Source organism: Saccopteryx bilineata, chromosome 5 (genome assembly GCF_036850765.1).
Source record: "Saccopteryx bilineata isolate mSacBil1 chromosome 5, mSacBil1_pri_phased_curated, whole genome shotgun sequence".
Lineage (NCBI taxonomy): Eukaryota > Metazoa > Chordata > Mammalia > Chiroptera > Emballonuridae > Saccopteryx > Saccopteryx bilineata.
The window spans coordinates 234,763,721-234,787,730 of NC_089494.1; the positions used below are offsets into that span (position 1 = coordinate 234,763,721).

The 24,010-nt window shown below is 38.4% G+C and overlaps 1 protein-coding gene across 6 annotated transcripts in view; it reads left to right on the forward strand.

Moving 5' to 3' along the window:
• The window catches only part of ATP8A1 (ATPase phospholipid transporting 8A1), a 228,818-nt gene that overhangs the window by 87,736 nt on the left and 117,072 nt on the right, over window positions 1–24,010 (forward strand). For 4 of the 6 annotated variants that reach the window (XM_066233480.1, XM_066233481.1, XM_066233478.1 and 1 more), the window contains 6 exons: window positions 230–274; window positions 8,449–8,521; window positions 10,652–10,757; window positions 11,838–11,920; window positions 16,451–16,500; window positions 21,542–21,611. In XM_066233480.1, coding sequence (XP_066089577.1) covers window positions 230–274; window positions 8,449–8,521; window positions 10,652–10,757; window positions 11,838–11,920; window positions 16,451–16,500; window positions 21,542–21,611 — 427 coding nt within the window. The remainder of the gene's footprint in view (window positions 1–229; window positions 275–8,448; window positions 8,522–10,651; window positions 10,758–11,837; window positions 11,921–16,450; window positions 16,501–21,541; window positions 21,612–24,010) is intronic. The other 2 variants (XM_066233482.1, XM_066233483.1) reach the window with 1 other exon arrangement.

Consider the following 24,010-nt stretch of genomic DNA (forward strand, 5'->3'; position numbering starts at 1 on the left):
AAGAGGCAAGTTAGCTATCCAGTTATAGAATAATTGTGTAAACCTGCTTATTCACCGTAATCTTCATTCTACTTACGATATTAACTGCCATTCTTTCAGAATTGGCTACAAATTTATTTTCTTAATTTTTTAAAGATCCATCTTTCCATAATTCCCTTATTTAGCTTTAATGTTACCAGCCTTTCTGTGATTGTTTTTCCTCTCTTTCTGTCCCTCTTGCTTTCTGAAGCCATGTCCCTGAACCTGAGGATTATGGCTGCTCTCCTGACGAATGGTAAGCTGCATGGACCTTTTGATCTCATTGGTGCCTTTAAAAGTTTTGCCTTTTGCTATCTTGTTAGACACACTTCACTACTTTGCACAAAAGCCATCACTGATCAGATATGGTGACATGCTTTAAAGGAGGTAGTTGTTGAAATTCATTGAATGTCGTCGATTTCCTATTGAATAACCTTTTGTCATTTTATAAACATTTAGTTTAAAGGTTGGACTTGTCAGAATTTTTACATTATGTATCTATAATAAAGTCTGTAATGATCAACTTGGGGTCCCTGGGCTATGGACTACCTAAGATTTCAGTTACAGCTGTAGAAACTGTGTTTTTAGCTCAGCATTGCCACCTTCTGCCTCGAGATACGTATTCTGCAGCTTTCCGGGAAGACCTGCTGAAGCTGAAACTTTCCTAAGCAGCGGAAATTTCCTTTTCGTTTCTTTTCATTACTTTGCTAAATCTCTTTGGGGGCAAGAAAAGGAACTATTGAAAAGTCAAATGTCTGGGACAAATGATGAAAGACTATGCTCCCAAGGATTAGAATTAACGAGAATGTAATTAATTTTAGAATTATTAATGATGGCAAATTAAAGGTTTCACTTCAATACTTTGGATGTTTTGTTTTTTTTACTTTACTTTAAAATCCTCCATCTAAAAACATTTTTAAAAAATTAAAAATAAAATCCTTCCTTCATGGATTTGCATTTCTATTTAGAACAGAGTAAGTTTATTTTGAAATTTTTATAATTCATCATGATTTGGTGGCAAGTGAAATTTCAAAAATCTGTTTCCTTTAATGCTGGTAAACTGCAGAAAATGTCATTTTACAAGTGGTCACGTTCTCTTATTTTCAGGTTATACGTGTTTTTTAGGATTAAGCTACATTTCCGATATGCATGGAAGTCCAATAACATCATTTAATATTTTTCAACTTGGGTTTTATATCAACAAAATAGAGATTTGGTGATAATTTGCAGTAAACCTCATGACCCCTAGGGATTGAAGGCAGAGGCAGCTGTTTAGTTCATGTGATAACTGATGAGTCATCTCATTTAAGCCCCTTGTTTAGAGTGTCATGAATTTAAACACCTACACAAAACTGAAAATTTTTAGTATTTTTAAAAATGTGTCAAGATCATTCTATTAATTATAAATGCTGTTCATTAATGTAGAATTAGTACACATTTTTCTATGGTCACTCATGTATTCTTAAGAGAAAAGAAATTATCTTTCCCATATTTTTATTAAAATTGAATGGAAATGTTAAAGATTGTTTACTCGTGCCATTTAAAATAGACTACTTTCGATAGAGGTTGTTCATAACTTTTATCATTGTTGGAAAGCGAGAATGTTATTTTATATAGTTTAATGAATTCCTTTTGTAGAACATCCTCTTGTAAAATTTGATAATTGATATTCTAAACTAGGTAACTCCAAATTTAAAAAATGCCAGCATTTTCATAAATTGTATAGTTCTACTTATAATTATATATAAAATTAGCTATTAATGGTATTGTAAAGTAAGCTTTACTTTAAATATATGATTGGATTCCCCACCTATCAAATAGTTACCTGCAGGCCTTCAAAGATGAAGGAACAAATACTTTTTTGTTTTTTTGTATTTTTCTGAAGTTGGAAACGGGGAGGCAGTTAGACTCCCGCATGCGCCCAGCCAGGATCCACCCAGCATGCCCATCAGGGGGCGATGCTCTGCCCATCTGGGGCGTCACTCTGTTGCAACCAGAGCCATTCTAGTGCCTGAGGCAGAGGCCACAAAGCCATCCTCAGTGCCCGGGACAACTTTGCTCCAATGGAGCCTTGGCTGCGGGAGGGGAAGAGAGAGGCAGAGAGGAAGGACAGGGGAGGGGTGGAGAAGCAGATGGGCGCTTCTCCTGTGTGCCCTGGCCGGGAATCGAACCCGGGACTCCTGCACGCCAGGCCGACGCTCTACCACTGAGCCAACCGGCCAAGGCCCGGAACAAATACTTTTTGAGTTTCTGTTGTGTCCTGGGTCCTGTTCAGGGTCAGGGAAGCAGATTTTGAATTCTGACCACCCAAGTTCACATCCTGATCCCACTGGTGCCCTTGAACAAGTTGCACAGTATCTCTACCTACCTGTCCTCATCTGGTAGAATGTGGACATCATAGGGAGGTTGTGAAGATTAAGTGAATTCTGTTTTTAAAGGGCTTATAATCATACTTGGACATAGTAAGCTCACAGAGAGTGTTAGCTCTGGGTCTCTTCCTTAATCCTCCTGACATATTTGAGGAGTTGTGGTTGACACGACTATTCTAAAGTTGGTGAAATTTAGGCAAAGAAGCTAATAAGTAACTTGTCCTGAAGTTTACAACCAGAAAGCATGGCAGCTGGAGTTCAGAATTCACTCTTTCTGGTGGTGAAGTAGGTGCAGCTCACACGCCATCCTAAAGACTTTAAACAACTTTAGAAAAGAACTCCTTTTAGGGCATAAGATGTCTTTGCTACTTGTCATTTTATTTTTTGTGTATTTCTTGTTTTGTTAAGGTGGTAAGAACATGTGAAATTAAAATGACTTCAGAAAAGTAAACACAGGGAGGGGGAGAACTTTGCTCGTTCATAAAACTGGCATCCCCCTAACCGCGTTCCGGTTGGTTTCATGTTGCCGATGAAGGTCCTGGTTGAATCCCAAGCTCCAGGCACCCGATCGCATCTTGATGCTGTTGGTCTTCAGGGGTAAACTAGAGCGTGTGATGACTGTTTAAATCCAATATCTGCAAGTTCATTCCTGTCGGCAGCTTCACTATTCAATGTGAAGTTCATTGAATCCCATATATAAAATTCATGGCCTGCATGTATGTTGCCTACCACGTTTACTACAAAAACGTCAAGTTAAAAAAAAAGCCATCATATTTAACCCTTCAATGTATGTAGAATACTTTACATTTAGCTGCTATTGAAGGTAAATCAATAATGTTGTAACCCTTTCCAACAAGTTCTCTTGACTTCAGAGATAGGTAGAGGATAGCTGTAGCTCTGCTTCCTTAAATATATTAATATAAATAGTTTATAGAGGTAAAATCATTTCCCAACATTATAAATTCTTTCTGTTAAAAATCTATCACTGAAGAGGAAAAAATCTGCTTGTTCTCAGCATCCTAGTAGCCCTAAGATATGGTTATTTTCCAAAACTATATCTTTTCATACTCATTTTTTTCATGTTTATTGTAGAAAATTTCAAGCATAAACAAAAGTGGACAGATGTACTCAACTACTCACTTCGATGATGTGCACTCAATACCAATTTCAGTGAATCTATACCTTTTCTTCACTATCATTTTGAAGCAAGTTCCAAATAACATACTTGTTTTTCTTAACTATTTTATATAGTGTCACGTTATTCTTTCTGAAATTTTTTTTTCTTTTTAGGTGAATGTTAACGAGGGTCATTCTCCAGAAAAATTACCTGAAAGTGTTCTGCGCTTAGTCATTTCACTGTGATTTTCTGTATTATACTATCATTAGATAGTACCTTTTCCTGGTCTCTTTTATTTTCTCATTCATTCTGGCATATAATTATGTAGGGAGTAAGTGATATTTCCATAGTCTGTAACAGCTAGGCTCACTAAAACCTTCTTCTGGGTGTGACTGCATAATAATGAGATCTAATGCATGCAAATTAGTGTTAGTCTTCAATTAGTCAATTTGACAGGTAATTTCTTTATTCCAGTGAGGCAGCTGTTTCAGAGAATGTTTTAGGGCTCCTCTTCTGTAATTGCCTTTGGAAATACTATGTGCTGCACAGAAAAGTAGGTCTCATTACTTTGGTTAAAACCAATGTCCAATAAAAATACTAGATTCAATCATGTGTTCAGATTCTTGACCTTTACTGGACCTGACTCTGAATATCAAATGTATTTCTCAAAATTATGTCTCCCTTTAAGTTATTTTGATCTGGAACCTGTAGCACCATTCAAAAGGAGGTGCCAATTCTTTTCAAAATAAAAAAAAAGTGCCTTACAATCAAGCTGCCTTTCTTCTTCCTGTGTGCCCATGCGTGTAGTATAGGTAGGTGTATCACGTATACATTTCATCTGGGTGTAGGCAGTGGTGGGATTCAAATAACCTAACAACTGGTTCTCTGCCCTAATGACCATTTTAAGTATAAAAAACAATATACCAAATGGTATTTTATTATTTCATGCATTTAATACTTAAATAAGAACAATAAAAGAGGTACACAAAACTAGATTATAAGAGTTTTAAAATATTAATGAGCCTGACCAGGCGGTGGCGCAATGGATAGAGCATCAGACTGGAATGCGGAGGACCCAGGTTTGAGACCCTGAGATCGTCAGTTTGAGCGCGGGCTCATCTGGTTTGAGCAAAGCTCCCCAGCTTGGACCCAAGGTCGCTGGCTCGAACAAGGGGTTACTTGGTCTGCTGAAGGCCCGCGGTCAAGGCACATCTGAGAAAGCAATCAGTGAACAACTAACGTGTTGCAACGAAAAACTGATGATTGATGCTTCTCATCTCTCTCCGTTCCTGTCTGTCTGTCTCTATCTATCCCTCTCTCTGACTCTTGCTCTGTCTCTGTAAAAAAATTTTAAAAGTGCCCAAAATATGTTAAAAAAAAAAATTAGGTATCGGTTCTTCCAAACCACTGCGAACCGGCTGAATCCCACCATTGTATGTAGGGTATGTATATATTTCAGGTAGCTGACCTATATTTTGTCCTTGTTTTTTAATTTAAATTTGATTTATTTTTTAAGTTTGTGAGGCACTGACATCACTAATTTAAAGGGTGTTTGGAGGGAGAGGCTGGCCTCCCTTTCCCGGTGGTAGAGCCCTCTGTTTTGCCTCCTGGAGGCAGCCAGTGTGACCGATTTCAGCTGTATGCTTCCAGGTCTATACATGCATGCACTTTTCCTCATATTTTTACAGTAAGTGAGGCATACTGCACAGCTTTGTACCAGCTCTCCTTTTTACCAGGCATCCTTGAGATCTGTCCCTGTTCCATGAATAGCTCCCATTTTTTGTAAAGTATTCTGTTATGTGGATATGCCACGATTATTTAATGCAGCATCCCTGATAGAACTTGGGTTATTTCTAATATTTTGCTCTTTTAAAATGTGCTGCAAAGAATGAATACATACAGCATTTTGCACCAGGTGAATAATTAGTGTAAATTCCTAGAACTGGAATTCTTGGCTCAAAGCATACATGCATTTTAAATGTTGATAGAAATTGCCCTATTGCCCTTTGTCAAAGTTGAACCAATTTTCATTCTCGCTGATGAGATATAATTTCATAATCATAACAGCACAGAGTTGCCATACTTTTATTTCTGTTATATTTCATTTCTCTCATTATAGGATAAGATTGAACTTACGTTTAATGCCAGTAATATTTCCTTCTGTATGAACTGTGCGTTTATACCCTTTACTCATTATTCACTGCCTTGCTGATCTTTTTCTAATTGATTTCTGAGTTGTTTTTATTTTATAAAAATTAGCTTACATATATGAATTGGAAATAATTTTTCCCAGTTTGTCATTTGGCTTTTGACTTTGCAGTAGTTCTTGCTCCGCAGAAATGTTTTAGCTTTATTCACTCGGATTTATCTGCTTGTTTTGTTTTCTAAATTATGTCTGATACTTCACCATTTTCTACTCCTAATTTATTTTCAGAATTTTCCCATAGTTTTAGTACTTTAATTAGAGCATTCCTGAATCTGAAGTTTATTTTGGTTTAGGGTGAAAAATATGGGTCCAACTTTTTTTTCATTTTTCTGTTGACTCTCTTGTTGACATGAATTTTGAATTTAAAAAACGTCATAGTCCATATATGAAAATATCTAATATCAATTAAGCCATATGCATTCTGAATTTTCATTTAACTTATTGCTATGGGAATCCTCCACTTTTTTATGATCAGGAAATAATTATTTACAAAGTATCATAGCTTTTAAATCAAGCTATAAGAAGCTGCAAATTAGATAATGTTGTAAGCTACCTGCTCATTGTTGTCCTTACCTGAATGTTCCACTCCCTGCCTTATTGCTTCTTGCAAAACACCATAATTTCTTTGTCTCCTGGTGAGCAAAGTGCCACTTGACAATTTCTGTGGAAAAATTTAAGAAAATGTTGTTTTTGGCTTGCATTTTTATTTGTGAACAGTTCACAAATTCATGTAGTTTTGTTAACTCGCTGTTTAAAGTGTTACTTGTACTTTTAATGCAGTTTGGTTCATATTCTATTTTGAAATGACATGCACTTCCTAGTTTTATCTCTATACATTTACTAAAAGTGAACATTTTGTAAGATTTTGGAGAGGGATGGTGAGAATACCATGCCCGAGTTACCTATCCCAGCCTATGGTTTGTGGTTTTTATGATCTTGGGAAGGAAAGCCAGTTTCTGGAAGAAGAGCTCTTATGTATCACTATCCGTGGTGGAATCCTTCACTAGTGAATAGAGGAAGTGACGTGTCCAGGCAGACATTTTAATTGCATATCTAATATTTGTTGTGAATACATTTGACAGTTATATCAATTATCGTAGCTGTGATTTATAAAATGAAAGACTTACTGGTGAGATGAATATGACATATCTCCAGATTTATAAAGGCTTTCAGTCTAGAATTCTTTAAAAAGAAAACATCTCCATATGCAAGATGTTACTATGAATATTCTTTGATATTTCAATTTATTTAGCAAATAAGTAAAAAAAAGTATAAAGAACGATTAATGGACACATTTTAATAATTGGAAGATTTTATGGAACCCCAAATAAACTATTTTTAAGATATGATAGTATTTGGAGGATTTTTCTTTCCATATTTAAAACTAGAGAGAGAGGAATAAGTATAATAATGATCTGTTTATTCTGTTTCCCAGGCATGTTTTGCAAATTCTAAACTATTACATGTTAATACTGATGTATTATAATTCTGAGAATTAAGAGACCAAACTACAACATGTAAAGAAGGATGTATGTTATTATAAACATTCTAACTTCTTCCTTTGGTTTATGGGAAAAATAAATTTCATTGAGGATATTGTGTACATTTAATTATTTCAAATTCTTAATATCAAACACATTTTTTCCTCTGAATTAATTCAGAAATTTTCTTCAGTGTACAAAAAAGCTCATATCTAAACATTTTCACCGACCATTGAAAAGTTTACCCTTTGGATTTAACATTTCCACTTACATGGTCCTTGTTCTGCCTTTGAATCTCAACCTTTCTGTATTAATTGCATTGCCCTGAGATTAATAGTAGCTAGATTACAGAGGCAAATCTGGCCCCATTTGTTTCTTATGGAGCACAGAGCATGTTTGCTGATCTGCAGAGAGCCACAACCCCTCAAGTCCCGTATGCTCTTATGATTTGTTCTCAGTATACGGAACAAATGTGATCTGTATGTAAATATGTCAGATATTTGTTAGTGATGAGAAAATATGTGAACAGTTTATATTTTTATATTTCATATGATAATTATGTAGTATTAGTCAATACAAATAAAGATTTCTCATAGGCTGTGGTAAAAGTATTAATCTTATTTTTTAAATGTTTTGTTTTTTAATTTTTCCATTGATTTGAGAGAGAGAGAGAGAGAGAGTAGCATCAACTCATTGTTCCATTTAGTTGTGTACTCATTGATTGTTTCTCATATGTGCCCTGACCATGGGTCAAACCCATGACCTCTGGCACACTGGGAGGACACTTTATCCACTGAGTCACTTGGCCAGGGCCTAATCAAATTTATTATTATTATATTTTTGTATTTTCTGAAGTTGGAAACAGGGAGGCAACAATATTATTTTTAATAAATTTTTATCCTCAGAATTTTTAAAACTTGAAAAAAATATGGAAGTTGAGGAAATTCAATTCCAAGTGTTTTAGCGGTTTTGTTACATTTTTTAATTAATTTTTTTAAAAATTTCATGTGACTACAATAGAATTTCATGCCAGGAAAATGAACTATAAAATACTATTTCTCATTACGCTGCAAAGTCTCACATTTTACAATGCTTTTATGACTTAATCATGAAATCTGTGATGTCTTATTCAGTGATGCACTCTAAATTATACTGAATCTATTAGGGGTTTGTAGATATAATGACATATTTGAAAGGTTATACATAGATCATTGAGCTGATAAGTGAACCAGGTTTGCTCCATTTTTTTCCCTTTAGGCAGAACTCACAGTTTGGAGATGACAAAACATTTAGTGACTCATCATTGCTGGAAAATCTCCAAAATAATCATGTAAGTGACATAAAGCCAATATATTTTAATTAATGAGTGAAAACTAATGAGCAATCCTCTGAACTATCTTCCATGTTTATATATTTTATGATTATTTTTTAATGTCAAAATCTATTGCTAATTTTTTTTACTTGGTCAACATGAATTTATGGTTATTAAATGTTTAGTTTTAATATTATGATCAAGATTCTTTCTTTTCAAATATTTTATGCTGTTATATTAGAACCCTATTTGTTTGAAACAAGTCACTATTAACAATTTCAAAATAGCTATAGAAATTAGTTACCCGCTCAAAATCATAGGCTAGTGCCAATCTATACAGTAAGAACTGTGCACATCTTTATGAAGTTATCAACATTTACTAAAACTTCATCAGATCAAGTGATAGAGATTCCTGGAGTTTAAACCCCAGAACTTTTTCTGACGATTGCTACAAGCTCAGTCTGTGAAAACTTGAACTCATGCTCGTTACCCCAAAACGTGCTCCCTCTCAAGCACAGGTAGAGCTCTAGCAGTGTGTTCATAGGGGTATTTTTGTATCCTTTTTTTTAAAGACAGCCTTCAACCAAATATTAGCTTCAGGATCCACAAAACCTAGACCTAGACCCAGACCCCCTTTTCTCTGTGTTCTCAGGTTCAGTGAGTTACACCTTCACCCGTCTTACTGCCCTTTCTAGGAACTTAAGGGTTGCTTTTGGTACCTCCTTGCACTGCCATCTCTAGATTAGTAGAATCACCGAGACCTTGTCCATGCTGACTTCCAGAGTGTATCCTGAATGACATGTTCATTTCTTTCTCACTTACACTCCCCGAGTCCAGGCTCCCAGCATCCCTGGTGTGAATTACCATAATGCCTCCCAACCATTCTCCTTGTTTCCCTTTTACTCCCCTCCAATTCTTGCTGCGTGAGACAACTGCAGTGACGCAGATGGAAACCAAGTCCCACCCCTTCCCTGTTTAAAACCACTCTTTGGCTCTCCTCTTACCTTCCAGAGCTATAACCTGGCCCCTACCTATGTCCCCAACCACACTCAGAACCCCTCTTCCCCCCCCTCTCCTCGGGCCACATTGGCCTCCTTTATGTTCTCACATTTCATTGTTTCCTTCTTTGGGACCTTCTCATCATGTTGGTTCCTGCTGGATGGAAAACTCTCTGCTCAGTTTCTCATGAGGCTAACCCTCATCAGCTTAAATATCACATCGTCTTGAAAACAACCGCACACTCACCCAAATCACAATACATGATTGGCATTCTCTTCTTTGTAGCCCTTTCCAGTCCGTGAATAAATAGCACTTGTCTGTGTATCTGTCCTCTGCTTTCCCAAGTCGAAGCTTCACATGGCAGAGACCATGTCTCTCTTGTCGACTGTTGTAGCCAGAACACAGTTTTTTCAAATAACGTTTGATTTAGTTTGGTTCAACCACTTCACTTCTTTTTAGTTTAGATTTGTTTTGTTTTTTGTCCAGAGTATGGAGAAATATTTTTTCTTTATTAATTTGAGTGACATTTTTCTTCATCAGGAGCCAGACAGGCAGATGTTTAGTTTAAGAGATTTGGTTTTTCTCTGATAAACTCTAGCTCCTTGCAGAGAGGATTCGCTTCTCTGTCTTCCCCAGGCCATGCGAGTCCATTGTACATAGGAATTGCTCCATCATTTCTTTGTTAAAACGTGTCAGGTTAAGGTTGCCATTTTTTGGAGAACGGGAGGACAAGGCATTAATCCCCTGCCGTCATCAACTCAACCCCAAATAGTGAACCACAGTGAGATGAGATGCCTAAAGCTTTAATCTGATCAGGAATTAGAATGAGGTATATGAATGTTTTTTAATTTCTCATCTGTCTTCTGAGCATAGTATTTGACCATATCTACCTTTTTCACTGTACTATTTGTTTGGCAACACAGAGTTGTCAGGTATAAATGTTTAGAAATGAATGAGTGTGTGCTAGAATGAATGATTTTAGTTAAAATGTATTTTCTTCATAATGAAGGTTGTCTTCTTAGTTGGCTATAACCTCACACCCTCAATGTTTGACATGGTACTCTTAGTAAATAGATATGAAGTGATATTGCTATCATTAGTGTCAAAATGTTTGAATGGAAAGGTCTGATGTATGTTTATTTCCTACAGCCAACTGCACCCATAATATGTGAATTTCTTACAATGATGGCTGTTTGCCACACAGCAGTACCAGAGCGAGAAGGCGATAAGATTATTTACCAAGCAGCATCTCCAGGTACAAATGAAGCAATTGGGATGTATTTTTTTTCATCGGAGCATTGTTCTGAAATTTGAGATTGTCAAGAAAAAAAAAGATTTAATTTGAAAAAGTAAAATAATCAACTTATTATTTTTAGGTAAAAAATAATAGGCTTAATTTTAGACCTATTTTCAATGTAAAATTGGATAAATAGCCACCTCAATTATTGTAAGATTTTACGAAAGAGAGAACACACTTTGGAGAACTCTGTTATAAGTACTGTAAACTGTATTCTAAAGCAGTACCTGCGACTTTGTAGAATGTACCAAATTCCTTATAAGAAATGTTTTATCTCGTTGCTGAGACAGAAACTACGGTATGTGAACGTTCTCCTGTCCCACACCCTACCCTCAGCAACTAGGTTTGATATGGCATGGTGATGATAGTAACTAATATATGAAATAATAAAGCATTAATTCATTTACCGTATCTCTGCTCCATAAGATGCACTTTTTCCCCCCCAAAAAAGTATAGGGGGAAATGCCCGTGCATCTTATGGAACAAAAAATATGGTATTTCATTAAATATTTTAACACACCATTTGGTTCAGAATGTTTTTTTTCTTATTTTCCTCCCTAAAACCCTAGGTGTGTCTTATGGTCAGGTGCATCTTGTGGAGCGAAAAATACGGTATATTCATTTAAATTGAATTCTCCATTAGTAGCGTCAGTTTTTCTGCAGTCAGTGTTTGAGGAGGAAAGCCATAAAATACAGAAAGGCAGTTTCATGTCATTCATTTGTAAGAAAGGTTTTCTAGAAAATATGCTGGATCAAGTAGTATTTGTGTAAATTTTCCTTCTTGTATATAAAGAAGAGTGAGACCCAATCTTCAGAAATATGTCTCTGTGGTCTATACCTATATCATAGTCTTAAGATTCTTCTACTCATTTCTTTGGTCTTGCCATGTAATTTTAAAAGAAATGGATTGTAATAACAGGAGCCAGATAAACTTCTTTAAAACTTGAACAGCACGCTGTATAGCACTCATGTATTTCTCTTGTATTGGGCATTGAAGGTAATGTGTATTTCACCATGTGTTTACTTTTCCCGAAACAGATGAGGGGGCCTTGGTCAGAGCAGCCAAACAATTGAATTTTGTGTTCACTGGAAGAACACCTGACTCAGTGATTATAGATTCAGTAAGTTATTTATTTTTAACTCATTTTTTCTTCAAAGTAAACAAATGTGTAGTTTCCCAGGTAAAATAATACCAAAAGGCTTGCTATAAAATAGAGGCTCCCCTCTCCAGCTGTCCGTCCCAGAAGCAGCCACTTTCTGCTCCTCTCTCTCTCTCTTCAGGCCTGCACACACCTTGTATTTTCCATTTCAGACATGTCTGCTAACTTTCTATTTTATTATATTAAGTGAGGATTTCTCTCTCCTGGCTCACGGTACCTTCCCAATATTATCATAATTATATTAGAATTTTTGGTTAAGCAACTATTCAGACCCAGATTTTAAAATGGGCAAAAAGACTTGAACAAACATCTCTCAAAGGAAGATACATGAATGACCATGAGTACACGAAAGCACATTGTTTAATGTTAAAAAAAAAAAAAAGCACATTGTTAGTCAGGAAAATGCAAATTATAATCACAGTGAAATTACCACTACATAGCACCATAAAGGCTAAAATTAAACACATGCCACTTAATGTTAATGACAATATAGAGCAAGTAGAGCAGCACCAGGTATAGCTAGTAGACATGTCACAGCGATAGAGTTCCTTTGAAAAACATTTTAGAGTTTGCTAACATAGGTAAACTTGCACCTGACCCAGCAGTTGTACTCGTAGTTAACCAGGAGAACTGAAGACGGATGACCACAAAACGAAATCCAATGGAATGTCATTAGCAGTTTTATTCATGGTAGCCAAACACTTGAAACAAACCAAATGTCCATCAATTGGGCAGTGGATAAACAGATTTTGGTATACTCATATAATAGAATTTCTATATGATAAAAAGGAATGAATAATTGATTCATCAATAGCATAGATAAATCTCAAAAACATTATGTTGAGCAAAATCATTAAAAAACAGGCACAAAGGAATGCAAACTCATTTCATTTATATGCAGCTCAAGATCAGGCAAAACTGGTTTGTGGTAACAGAATTCAGAACAGCTGTTGCCTCAGGGTCAGAGAGGAGATTTACTAGAAAAGGGTACAAAGGAATTTATGAGGTAATGAGAATATACTATATCATGATTGGGGTGGTGGTTACACCAAGTATACCTTTTTCAAACTACTGTATTCAATTTTCATTGAACTGTACATTTAAGGAATATGTACTTTATTGAATATAAATTATATCTCATTAAAAAAATCATTGCCTGAACAGGTGGTGGTGCAGTGGATAGAGTGTCAGACTGGGATGCAGACTACCCAGATTCGAAACCCCGAGGTTGCCAGCTTGAGCATGGGGTTGCTGGCCTGAGTGTGGGATAATAGACGTGACCCCATGGTTGATAGCTTGAGCCCAAAGATCGTTGGCTTGAAGCCCAAGGTCGCTGGCTTGAGCAAGGGTTCACTCATTCTGCTGAAGCACCCTGGTCAAGGCACATATGAGAAAGCAATCATTGAACAACTAAAGGGCTGCAACAAAGAATTGATGCTTCTCACCTCTCTCCCTTTCTGTCTGTCTCTGTTCCTCTCTCTGGCTCTGTCAAAAAAAAATGTCATTATTTAGTGTTTATATTATTATGCCTGTAGTGGTATTCTTAGCTAAACATTGTTGTATTCAGTAATTATTTTCTTGTTTTAATTTTATTTCCTGACATAACATTATTTCCTGAAAATATATATTTTTTATTTCCTAAAGATAAATGCCTATATTTTTAAATTGCTTAATCTTCTTTCTACCTATTAATAATTGTCTCCCTACCTTAAGAACATACTAAAAATACACTTTTATCAGATACTCTTGTCAATTAGCAAATATATTCTCACGACTTCCTTCTTGCAGTCCTCCATTCTCCTGTCTGGGCCAGTTTTGTTCTAAGGCCTGCTTCTGTGGCATTTGACATTTCTTTAGCTTTTCTCCTGTTTAGGACTATATAGATATAATCTTCTTTCTTAGGGAGCTCCCTTGTTTTGAGGGAACACGTACACTGCGAGTTTCATCAAGTTAAACTGTCACTGAAGTAGTAACACAGTAGTGCTAGCCCCCAGCAAACCCAGCTCCTGACTCCTGGTTGACAGTTCACAGTCTTACAGTTGTCACCCTGGACTCTCAGCCCTAGCGTCCTAGGGACTTCCTTTCACTTTTATCCTCTGTTAGATCTTTTGTTTCCTAAATCCCGTGTCTTCCTTGTTCTTGGTTTCCTCTTTGTTTTCTGTGGAACACATTCTTCAACAGCTTCTTGAGGAACGGTACATGGGGGATTAGGGTTACTTATTTACTTATTTATTTGTCCTTTCAGGTCTAAACATTCTGTATCCTACCATTGTGCTTATGATAGATAGTGTGGCTGAAAATACAATTCCAGGGTGGAGATCATTTTCCTTAAGTAGTTTTATTGCTTCGCTGTCTCCTCGCGTCCCGTACACCTCACTAAGAAACCAGAACCCATTGGGATTCCGCATCTGCTGTGACATGTCCCTGCCCCCTCTCTCTGGAAGGCTGTGGGATCCTTTTTGTCCTAAGAATTCTGAACCGCTGTGACCGTGTGCCTGAGTGGGAATATGTTAACCCAGGGTACGGGGTGGGCCCTTTTCCACTTGGGAATTGCCATGCGGTCCTTCATTTCTGGGTAACTTCCTTGAATGGTTCCATTTCCCTTCCCTGTTTTTACTCTGTTTTCTCTTTAGGATTCTTGAGCTAATCTTTTAACTTTTCCTTCCTGCGGTCTTTGCCATTCTGTTCAGCTTTTTGAAGTCTTCCTCAGCTTTGTCTTATCCTTCTATTAATTTTTTTTTTCATTTTTGTCACCATGCTTTTGATTTCAGAAGTCTCCTTGTCCTTTCTTCTTTAACAGTATCCTGTTTCTGTTTTTTGCATGTCATCCTTAGGTTCCTTTTCTGAGAGGAATAATGACAGTTTTTTGAAGTTTTCACTTTAAAATAAATTTATAAAAGATAAAAATAAAAATACAGGAATTTACAAGCATAACAATTTAATTAAACTCTAGTTTTTTACCAGAGTATAAAATGGTTAAACTGTCGCTGCATTTGTCTTTGCAGTAATTGTTGTTTGGGGACAATCCTACTTCACCAAAAGTGAAACAGCGACTTTCAGAATTTCTTTGGCAGACTTTCCCATTTTCTACGTAGAAGAAATGACCGGTATTTAATTCCTGCACCCCTTGTATGTGGTATACGATAGCCTGCACCAGGTCTTTGACAAGAACTGCAGTATGTGGAAGAGGAAGGCCAGTCTCCTCCTACACTGCCAAAGAGTAGCACAGAGGGCATAAATATTAATCACAAAAACATAAGAACTGTTACAAGCAGTCTCACTGTTTTGAACATTTTCCTCATGGGTCCCCTTGAAAAGCATATACTGGCTAATACAGACATATTTTCAAGGGTATAAAACACTGCAAAAAGTTTTATGCTATCAGGAAGACACAACAGTGCAGTTCCAATGACAGGATAGAAAACGCCACACATGAAGCACATGACAAACCACTTCTGTCCGGGGCTGAAGCCAAGCGGAGAGGCGCCCAGGGCCTGCTCACCAGCCCAGCACCCCCGGGCCAATCAGGAGACCCAGAGCCAACACCGTGGGCCAACACCAAGCTTTGTTTTTGAGTTCTCTTGACTCCAAATTGCTTTCGTCTCTTTGTTTCGGGTCTCTGTGTTCCATGTTGGTGGCTTTCCTCTTAGATGTCTGTTCATCTCTGGGATTCTCATGGTTGAGAATGAGGAATGTGGAAGCTGATGTGACAGCTCTGAGCTGAGGAGGGCGTTTGTCAGCACTGAGCTTCACAGTAGGTGGTCCAGTGGGATTGGTTTGCGGAGTGGTGATGTCTGCCTTGGGGGCTTCTCCTGGGCTTGTTGGATTCCCCAGAGTAACCTTCCGATGTCTGCCTGGGAAGAGCTGAGAGCCACAGCGTGGAGAGCGGCGTGGGCTGGGGCACTGGGGCCCAGCGTGTAGTATGAAAGTAACAGGGCCGTGTCTTCAGCTGTGCCGGCCAGCTTCTGGACAGAAGATCCCCTTTTCCCTCGGCTCTGCCTCTGTGCGGGCAGGGCCAGTGCTCAGAGCTGCTCTTCACGGTGCTCAGACCCAGCCCTGCTATCTGATCGCTTGTTTCCGTAAGGCTTTTAAGGATGACAGGACACCAGTCGGGCTGCTTCTCAGCCGTTCCCAGGCTCCTGGAGCGTTTGACCTCGCTGTGTCCGCTAAGTGAGATACCGCTCCTTGATCACTTTTCAAATTTTTGGTGCTATTTTCTCTTTTCTGTGTTCCTGCCATGACAAGATTTTTTTTTCAAGTGCTGACTGTCGTTTCAAGGGGGCTTTGGGAAGGATGGAAATACAATGTGAATGTTGAATCTTCCATCTTAACCTGAAGATTAGTAAGTTCACTAAAAGATGATACGCTTCAAAAGGGCTGATTTGTTGATGTTGATATTTTTTTACATTAAAATTTCATAACTAAGATTTATTGCCAGGAAGCCAAAGATGCTTCCAATGTTAAATAATCATGTATTCCTTTTCTCCATAGCTGGGGCAAGAAGAACGATACGAATTGCTCAATGTCCTGGAGTTCACCAGGTAAAACATGCTCTGTGGTTTGTGTGTGTGAGATAAATTGCTATCTGTTGTTATTTCTTCCCTTTTAAATGAGTAAGAAAGTATGCTTTATTTTATTTAACTAAATTTACTTAGACAAAATATTAAATTGAAATCTTTAGTGCAGTGTTTAATTTTCTTAGTTGTAGATAAATAAGAAACAGAATGTTGCAAGATATGACTCCTGAAGACAGTGTAACTCTGTGTTTCAGCATGAGCGTCTGCATCACAGCCACGGGGTATAGGACAGGAATCTAATGACTGATGATCTGTAAATGTTATTCTTGGAGGGGCCAAGATTTATGTGGAGTGAAGATGAATCAGAGTTAGGGACCCACCATTCTCATTATTTGCTCATTATGACTAATTGTTTTTGGGACTCCAGTAAACATATCCATCTCTCTGTTAGATAGAAAACCAGTCACTATCTAGTTGGAAAGAGCAGAAAGCAAAGAGATTATTCTGTTTACTTCACTTTGTAAAGTCAAATAATGAAGGCCTCCTTTTATAATCAGTGATATCCCTGTGAGTGTTGGGCTTTTGTATTCCTACATGACTGTGTAGTTTCCTGGCTGACCTACATTCTTGGGGCACGTAGCCTTCAGCGACAGATGGGAGTGTCCTTAAAGGTTGCATCACCATTCACTTAAAAGTAGCTTCAAGGCCGCGGGCAGAAAGTAATGCTGCTGTTCAAAGGAAAGAAGCGTCCACCTTTATACTTGAACTCGTACCTACTTCAGGCAAGCATGTACACTGATTAGAAAAGGTGTTTCCTTTTGTCCACCAGCGTTGGTCGCTCTGTTGGTCGGGCGTGACTGTATGCCAGTGGTTAATATCAGAACTAATGGGGTCTAATTTATTGTTTAAACATGGTTTACGTGCATACACCGGAAAGCTGCAGGGACAATGCATGAGAACTTAGATGACTAACTGTAACATTACTTCCAGAGTGTATCCCTCGTGTCTTTTTTTCTTTCTTTCATGTCCAGGGGACTGTTTTCCCTAGGCCTCCTTGTATTACATCTATAAAATATTATACATAGCATATCAATTAGCATGGGACGGTGTTTGTTTATTAGCATACACTTATGAGCCCTATGCTAAGTGATAAGTGCCATGAAGAAAAATCAAACGGGAGTTTGAGCCTTTTCAGGATGCTGTGATGGGGGTCGGCTTAAGGGTGAAAGGGAAAGAAGTGAATAAGGTGGGATTAAAACAGGCACTGCGAGAGGTATTAGCAGTTTAGACCAGGGTGATAGACCAGTGAAAATAAAGTGAAAGTGATAGAATCCAGGTGCCTTGAGGGAATGTCATTGGGACTTCGGGATGGATTGGATGTGGAAGGAGAAAGGAGGGAGGCGTTAGAGCCTCTGGCAGGAATAGTTGCGTGGATAAAGGTACCGTTTACTCAGGTGGCAGATGCAGGAATAGGAATCAAGGTGGAGGCTGAGGTGTTTGAATGAAGTTTTAGATGCAGAGAAACAGGAATCAGAGGCAGGCAGCTGGGTATAAAGGACTGGAGAGTAAATAGAAACTTCTGGATGAAATATAAATTCTGTAGTCGTAGGCCTGTAAATGGCACCTGAAGCCATGAAGCTGAGTTGGATCTCCTGGATGTAAAATATAGAGTGAGGGAAACAGGAAAGGCTGAGACTTGAGCCGTGAGTAACTCCTCACAGTATTAAGGTTTGATAAAAAGAGGAATTGGCAAAGAAACTGCTTTGTGGTTAGAGAAATAGAAGATAATGGCACAGAGCCAGGGGATGAGGGTGATTTCAGGGAGATACCGGTCACCTGTGTGAAAACCCGCTGCACAGGCAGCCGGGAGAGAGGCTGAGAAGCAAGTGTGGGATTCAGCCTCCATGCGGGGGGGAGGAGAGGGCTGATGGGAAGGGAGCGGGGAGAGATAAGTGGTGGAGACCAATGTGTAGCAGTTGTTTTTAAAAGCTGAGCTGTCAGAAGGGGGTACATAGCTCAATGAGGGGAGGGTGGTTTGGATTGAGTTTTGTAGGAGAGAGACTAGAGCAGTGGTAGTCAACCTAGTCCCTACCGCCCACTAGTGGGTGTTCCAGCTTTCATGGTGGGCGGTAGCGGAGCAACCAAAGTATAAATAAAAAGATAGATTTAACTATAGTAAGTTGTTTTATAAAGATTTATTCTGCCAAACTTAGTGAAAATCCGACATAAAGTACTTGGTAAGTCATTATTATTATATGCTTTAACTTGCTGTAACTCTGCTTTATACATTTTATAAAGTAAAGTTACTTCCCTACTCTATAAATCACCATGACTCTGGAACCGGTGGGCGGTTAGAAAATTTTACTACTAATAGAGATACAGAAGTGGACGGGAGGTATAAAAAGGTTGACTATTCCTGGACTAGACTGTGTTTAAATATTGATGAGCAGGTTCCCTTCTGGAAGGAGAAAATGAGGGTTCAGGGAGAGCACCGTAACTAGGACTACTAAGAAGGTCTGTGAGAGAGGATTCACAGCACAGGTGAAAGGAAGATCTCCAGCAGGAAAAGAAATACTTCCTCCTTTGCATCAAGAAAAGAGAGAGAAGAGTGCACAGTAGATAAATGTGTAGGTTTCAATGATAGAAAGAATAGGGGTGTCTTGTCTGGGGCTTCCATCAAGGAGAACTGCAACAATTCAAAGTCTCTGAGTGACGAGGGTGCATTGGAGACTTGGAGAATGGAGAAGGTGTTCACAGAGCTGCCGAAGGAGAGAGCGAACGTGTTAGAGAAACCTCGCGGGTTACAGGGCAGCTCGGAGCATCGAGTTCACGTGTCGTGCGTGGCTGGGGGAGTTTTCTCCAGCAATGTCCACTTACTCCAATGTACCACAGAAAGGGTTCCCATTCACCCCGGGTTCGGGGGTTTTGCCAAGAGAAGAGCTAGAAGCTGATGGGTTTGGGACCATGTCATCAAAGCTGGATTTAGAAAGGCATGAATCAAGAAGGGCTGAGCTAGAAGGAAATCTTACCTTTTGAGACAGCATGGATGGACCTAGAGAGTATTATGCTAAGTGAAATAAGCCAGGCAGAGAAAGACAAGTATCATATGATCTCACTTATATGTGGAATCTAATGAACAAAATTAAATGATGAACAAAATAGAAACAGATGCATAGGTACAGAGGACAGACTTACAGCTGTCAGAAGGGAAGGGGGGGAGAGGAGGTTGGATGAAAAAGATGAAGAGATTAAGAAAAACGGGGAAAAAAAGGAGAAATATTACTCATAGACAACAGTATGGTGATTACCAGAGGGAAAGGGGGTGGAAGGAGGTCAGAGGGTAAAGGGGAGACAGATGGTTATAGAAGGAAACTTGACTTGGGGAGGTGAACACACTACAATATACAGATGATGTATTACAGAATTGTCCACTTGAAACTGATATAATTTTATTAAGCAGTGCCATACCAATAAATCAATAAATTTTAAAAAAGGGGGGGCTAAGATAGAGAATACAGATGTCCTGACGAAGGGGGCCCAATTAAATGTGTTCCTAAAACAGCAGGGAGGGAGATCAGAGGTGCTAGTAGTCATTGGTCACTTAACAATAGGGACGTGGTCTGCAAAGGCCTCAGTCGGTGATCTCATCTTTGTGTGAACCCTTAGGGGCCATGATGAGCAAAACAACGTGAGATTAAATCAAGCACGAGAGAAAATGAATGATCAAGCGATGCAGTAAACATGAGCTGGCCGAGGCTGTTGCTGGTGTAACAGCATCTGTTTTACAGCAAACTTTCTTTTAATAAGTAGAAAGAATACACACTAAACTGACTGTAAAAAGTATAGAATAGCCAACACATAAGCCAGTAATGTAGTCTCCTATTATCTTTATCAAGTATTATGTACTGTACATAGTTGTATGTGCTGTACTTGTACACGACTGGCAGCACCATAGGTGTGTTTACACTGGCATCAGCACAAACACGTGAGTAATGTGTTGCACTATGATGTTATATAATGGCTTCAATAGGTGATAGGAATTTTGGGCTCCACTGTAATCTTATGGGACCACTGTCAGATATGCGGTGCATAATTGACCGAGATGTCACTATGTGGGACATGACTGTACAATGGAGATATAGATGGAGAAAGAGAAGACTATTTCTGGATACTTCTGCAAGAAATTGCTGGCTATATGCTATGACCCTACATCTAACTGCTACTTTAGATTGGACTCATTTCAGTTTTTTAGCAGCAGAACGTTGTAAGGTAAAACAAACAGATACAGATGCTTGAGAAGTCCTTTTGTCCCCTGATATTTGGAGAGAAGGTTTTCCACGCTTGGTCTCCACACGAGGCCCACTCCGTGCAATGCTGTACCAGTCTGTTTTGCTCAGTGTTATTTGCTGTCTCTTTGCTAATGCTTTGAAAGAAGTTGTATGTTTGACTAACAATTTTTATTAAACGGCTTATATCACCAACACAGTATTAAAATGTTTGTGCTCATTAGCTTAGCTTCGTAATATAAATTAGGTTTTTTACATGATGCCTGTGACTTGCTGGTAATCATGGAAAATCAATAGTTGTGAATGCCTAAGTCAGTTTTAAAGTGCTAGTGTTTGCTTTTATGTATGATTAGGTATACAACCTAAAATTGATTATCATTTCTGTTTTTAATAACAGCTACAACATACAATTTATCTTAAAATATACCGACTTAAGTGTTTTGCTTTTTTTTTTTTTTTTTTAAATTCTGAACACATTGAACCAGAACGCTCCTCTACCGGACCCTGGTGGGTACTAACTCCTTCAGGTCTCTAGAGGGCTGTTCTGTAAATTCCTCTAGGGCAGCAGTGGTACCCCGGTGCTTTAAAAAACATAATGTAACTTTCAAAGGTACCCAGCTGTACACCGAGGGGATGGTTTGTATATGTGGAAGGATAGGGCTCATAATTTGTTCAAATTTATTTTTTCAGTGTGAGTGTTAAAATATGTGAGGCGTGACAAACATATCGATGCGTATTCTCAGTATGATGACACGTTATGGAAAACCTTTTTCTTTCAGCACGAGGAAAAGAATGTCAGTGATCGTTCGCACTCCATCCGGGAAGTTACGACTTTACTGCAAAGGCGCTGTGAGTTTTTATTTTTGTCTTTTGCGGTTTTGATTTATGATGGTTTATAATGTATATGTTAAGCATTCTGCTATGGAAATGTAACACAGATGTTTAGCGTGAAGTTGCTGACATCCACTTTTTTTTTTTTGGTGTTTTATAGTAATAGCGTTTGGCCTCCTCTGGTGAAATGTGGAATTCCTTCTGGGTAAATTTGGTGCTTTGAAAAAAAGTTTGGCCTAGGTTATTTATATAATTTAATTTTTGATACATAATATTTGAGGTGGAAATTGTATAAAAAAGTTAGAAGACACTTCAAAATATTTTTTTAATTGTATTAGAAATATAGTGATCCAGATCACTTTGGATTTAATTTTTTTAAAGACCACTGAAATGGGGGGGGGCGGAATTGGATCACGATTACTGTTATAATTTCTTCATGTGGTGATCACTGCTTGTCTTGTGTGGTTTAAATTATAACAGAATTTTTAACTAATGGCTTTGGTGTATTGGCAGGTTAAATTGCCGGAAACAGTAATATGTCATTCTAACTTAATTTTCCTAGTGAAAATACATTTCCACTTATTGAAAAATAAGAAATCTACTGACCAGGGCCTTTTTTGTTGTTGTTCTTAAAATTAGTTGTATTTTCCTTCTGAATTATCCTTTCCAGGGGCCTAGACTACTTGGACCAGTCAGGGAACATACCAACTTAAAACTTTGCAGTTTTCAATATAATCAACAACCTTGCATTAAAATGACATGGAATTTATAATATAATTAAGCTTATAACTTAAATTCTGTTAAGAGTATATTTCAAAGGCCCTGGCCAGTTGGCTCAGTGGTAGAGTGCTGGCCTGGCGTGCAGGAGTCCCGGGTTCAATTCCCAGCCAGGGCACAAAGGAAAAGCGCCCATCTGCTTCTCCACCCCTCCCCCTCTCCTTCCTCTATGTCTCTCTCTTCCCCTCCTGCAGCCGAGGCTCCATTGGAGCAAAGTTGGCCCAGGTGCTGAGGATGGCTCCATGGCCTTGACCTCAGGTGCTAGAATGGCTCTGGTCACAACAGAGCTATGCCCCAGATGGGCAGAGCATCGCCCCCTGGTGGGCATGCCAGGTGGATCCCGGTCAGGTGCATGCGGGAGTCCATCTGACTGCCTCCTCGTTTCCAACTTCAGAAAAATACAAAAAAAAAAAAGAGAGAGAGAGAGAGTATATTTCAATGCCTTGGTTTTAAAGTATTTGGTAGAACTATTTTGTGATGTCTCATGAGTTTAGTTTTAGAATTCCTTTGATTGTTCATTCAAACAATTAACATTTATTTGTTGTATGCATTTTATATACCAAACTTTGAACTGGATTTTGGAATTAGGAAGATAAGACCCAAGATTTGTCAGGAGCTTAAGACTAATCAGGGAAATACATGTAAAGAGAAGGTGAGGATACAATATTAAGGTATACTATAAAAATCATCTTCATCTCAATGGTAACATTCAGTGATAAGGGAATAAAGAAAGCCTTTAAGACCTCCCACTTTAAATGGTTGATATATATACACACACACACACACATATATATCCGGTTTACTGTACCCAACCCACATGCTAACTTTCTTAGTTTTGAGTACTCTTCTACCTATAAACTTTGTTTGAGGAATCAAAGCATTAAATACGAAATAAAAACTTGGACTTCCTTTGTGAATAATCTCATACATAGTTTGCATACATTAACTTGCATATGGATGGTTTTCCCTCATTTTCAAATTGACTATGAAATGTGGATCAAGACTAAGAAGACATAAACATATAAAACAGCAAGGTACATTTGAGAACTGCTGGTGCTTTGGCAGGGAATGGCAGAATGCAGGGCGGGAGAGAGGGCATGAGTTACCAACTGGGTTCTTTACATGCTCAAGAGCTTGTACTTTTTTCCTGAGTTGTTCTGCTACCATTTAGGAAGACTGGTTAAGGCAGAAAGGAGATGCATATGCAGCTGCCAGTTGAGGCTATTGACCGTAGTCCAGGAAGAGTTGCTAAGAACCTGAACCAAGGCAGTTGCAGAGAGGCTTGAGAGGAGAGATTCAGGATTTAGTCTGTGATTACATGTGGAGGATGAGGGAAAAGGTGAGCTAGGATGATTGTCAGATTTCTCCTTGGCTAACTGAGTTTACTAAGTGATGCCACTTCCAGCATAGAGGGTTGGGAGCTACCTCTGAACCATAAGGCAGCAATAACCTGAGTTTCATGGGGGAAGAAATCTGGAGCGCGATTTAGGAGTTAACAAGGATAGGTGGGACCTCAAGCAGAGGGTTGATGAGCTCTGGCATGAAGAAAATATTACATGAAAAGAGAGGATCCAGGAGGGGAGACTGAAACTTGGAGGAGAGTCTGAGGAGTCTGATGATTCCTGGGTAGAGTAAATAAC